A 3430-nucleotide genomic window follows, 5' to 3' on the forward strand; every position below is an offset into this window, starting at 1 on the left:
ATTCTGGAAGAAAACCTGTTGGAGTCTGCAAAAGACCTGAGACTGGGACGGAGATTTATCTTCCAACAAGACAATGATACCAAACATAAAGCAAAATATACAATGGAATGGTTCAAAAATAAACGTATCCAGGTGTTAGAATGGCCAAGTCAAAGTCCAGACCTGAATCCAATCGAGAATCTGTGGAAAGAGCTGAAAACTGCTGTTCACAAACGCCCTCCATCCAACCTCAATGAGCTCGAGCTGTTTCACAAGGAAGAATGGGCAAGAATTTCAGCCTCTCTATGTGCAAAACTGATAGAGACATACCCCAAGCGACTTGCAGCTGCAATCGCAGCAAAAGGTGGCGCTACAAAGTATTAACTCAAGGGGGCCGAATAATATTGCACGCCCCACTTTTCAGTTTTTAATTTGTTAAAAAAGTTTAAAATATCCAATAAATTTCATTCCACTTCACGATTGTGTCCCACTTGTTGATTCTTCCCAAAAAAATTTAAATTTTATATCTTTATGTTTGAAGTCAGAAATGTGGCAATAGGTAGAAAAGTTCAAGGGCGCCAAATACTTTCACAATGCACTGTATTCTGGGTATATAGTATAAAAAGCACAATAGCTTTTTTTTACCAAAATTCCTAGAAGACAAGTTAACTATCAATTCATTTAATCGTCCAGTCTCTTATTTCAGGGCATTCACTTGAGTGTGATTATCAGGTTCCAGAGGGCATTTGCTATGTTTTTCTGAGACTATAAAAGACGTGAATATCTGGAAGATTTTGCCTTTACATTAGAAGAGACAACAATGCACAGAGATCATTTCACACATGAAAATAACCCAAAATTCTTGTCAGCTTCCTCCAATGATGAAAACTATCAATACATAAAATAAAGCACTTAGAATTGTTTTTAAATGGGCTTTATTTAAAGAACTTTATAGACGTACTTGAATAAATGCTCTTAATTTCTAGAGAAAAAAATTCTTGGACATTTATTGATATATTACTCATGTGTGAAGAGAATCAGACACAAGTCACTCAGATACGTCTTCTTGGATTCCAAAGTCTATTCAAATACAAACCTCTTTTATTCCTTCTATTTACCCTGAGCTACATATGTATACTGGGCGGAAATCTACTTATTATTCTTTTAGTGACTATTATTGACCATCTCAAAATTCCAATGTTTTTTTTCCTGAAACATTTATCCATAGCAGATGTCTTATTGACAACTTGTGGTATCCCCATGATGTTGGACATAATGTTTGTTGAGGAAGGAGTTTTGTCCCTTTGGGGTTGTCTGATACAGCTGTATTTCTTTGCAATATTTGGATTAGTTCAATGTTTCCTCATTGCCATCATGTCTTATGATCGTTATTTGGCCATTTGTCATCCGTTACAATATTCCTCACTAATAAGTCCAGATCTTTGCCTTCGACTTGTCATGGGAGCCTGGTTTTTGGTCATTGTATTGACAACAAGTGAGTTCTTTGTTATTATTCAGTTGAACTTCTGTGGCCTGAATTACATAGACCACTTCTTTTGTGACATTGGTCCCTTATTGGAATTGGCCACTTCGGATATTTCTATTGTAATGTTGCAGGACTTTGTTTACAGCATCTTTATACTTTTTTTCCCATTTATTTTCATCATTATTTCCTACTTTTCCATTTTCTTTACGGTCCTTAACATTTCTTCATCTTATGGTAGAAAAAAGGCCTTCTCCACTTGTAGCTCCCACCTGATTACAGTGTGTGCATATTACGGCACACTAATCGCGGTCTACATAACTCCATCTGATGAGAGCTCATCCAATAACAAGTACAGATCTCTGCTGTATATAGTAGTTACACCTTTGATGAATCCCATTATCTACAGTCTGAGGAACAATGAGATTCGGATAGCTGCGCACAAGATGAGTTATATTATTTTAAACAAAATGAGTTTAAATGTTCATCTCAATGCTAATATGTGAAGGCCTCATTCATCTATGCATCAAATCATTAACCAAAGCATTATTTTTAATCTATTAGAAGTTGCATTGCAACTAGAATTGACTAAATCAATGAAAAGCAAATGGAAGTTTCTGCAAATTTCACAAAAAATTGAAGTTCGGAATCCAATATTTTTTTGATTTGATTCCCTTGAATCCAGCACAATAGCTACTGGCTGATCAACATTTTCGGGTCGGGAAGAGGTTAAAATAATATAATACTATACCAACCTCACCCATCACAGGATAAGCTTTCTTACTGAATCTCCGCTAGTATCTGGACAAATAACAAAACTTAGGTAATGACTATTAGAGAACCTTTATTTCACATATAATAAATTTGGGAAACCTATTTCAAGGCAAAATTTGATTGCATCTCCGAAATTTGAAATTTGGGAGATTTATTAATTTCTAGCTGCTACATACAGAGACTTACTCATGCAGTTTATAAGTAACTCTCTGAATGGCGCAACACATCTTTCTATGGATTGAAAGCAAAACATTCGATTTTTACAATTTGAGTGGTGAAAACATTTTTTTATTACTATATTTGCTTTAAACTCGCTTGCCGTAAAGAGAATTTGCATTCCAGCAATGGATAGAAGAACACCTCCTCATCTCGTCCCCTATCTGTCGGTGTCCCCCAAGGCTCAGTTCTAGGGCCCCTGCTCTTCTCCATCTACACCTTCAGCTTGGGACAGCTCATGGAGTCTCATGGCTTTCAGTATCACCTCTATGCTGATGACACACAGATCTACCTTTCCGGACCTGATATCTCCTCCTTACTAACCTGAATCCCACAATGTCTGTCGTCCATCTCATCCTTCTTTTCTGACAGATTTCTAAAACTTAACATGGATAAAACAGAATTCCTCATCTTTCCACCACCTCACTCAACTCCCCATCCGACTTATCCATCAAAGTTAATGTCTGTCCACTCTCCCCAGTCGCGCAAGCTCGCTGCCTCGGAGTAACACTGGACTCTAATCTTTCCTTTAAACCTCATATCCAAGCCCTTTCTACTTCCCGCCGACTCCAACTCAAAAATATCTCCAGGATCCGCACATTCTTCAACCATGAATCTGCAAAAATACTAGTGCACGCACTCATCATCCCCCGCCTCAACTACTGCAACCTCCTGCTCTGTGGTCTCCCTTTTCACACTCTCGCACCCCTTCAATCTATCCTAAACTCTGCTGCTCGACTAATCTACCTGTCACCCCGCTACTCCCCAGCCTCTCTCCTCTGTCAATCCCTTCACTGTCTCCCCATTGGCTAGAGACTCAAGTTCAAGACCCTAACCCTGGCATATAAAGCCATCCACAACCTGTCTCCCCCATACATCTGTGACCTAGTCTCTCGGTACCTACACGCATCCTCTGATCCTCACAAGATCTCCTTCTCTACTCCCCTCTTATCTCCTCTTCCCACAATTACATGCAAG

At 38.6% G+C, this 3430-nt stretch overlaps 1 protein-coding gene across 1 annotated transcript; it reads left to right on the plus strand.

The window, feature by feature from the left end:
- Positions 1-1002: 1002 nt before the first annotated feature.
- Positions 1003-1968, plus strand: LOC141167458 (olfactory receptor 5G9-like). Its single transcript, XM_073654858.1, has one exon. It carries the CDS (start codon positions 1003-1005, stop codon positions 1966-1968), a length of 966 nt encoding a protein of 321 aa, XP_073510959.1.
- The last annotated feature ends 1462 nt before the right edge of the window (positions 1969-3430 follow it).

This window comes from Phyllobates terribilis, unplaced genomic scaffold (assembly GCF_046119375.1).
Source record: "Phyllobates terribilis strain yellow unplaced genomic scaffold, ASM4611937v1 Scaffold_11__3_contigs__length_659146591, whole genome shotgun sequence".
Taxonomy (NCBI): domain Eukaryota; kingdom Metazoa; phylum Chordata; class Amphibia; order Anura; family Dendrobatidae; genus Phyllobates; species Phyllobates terribilis.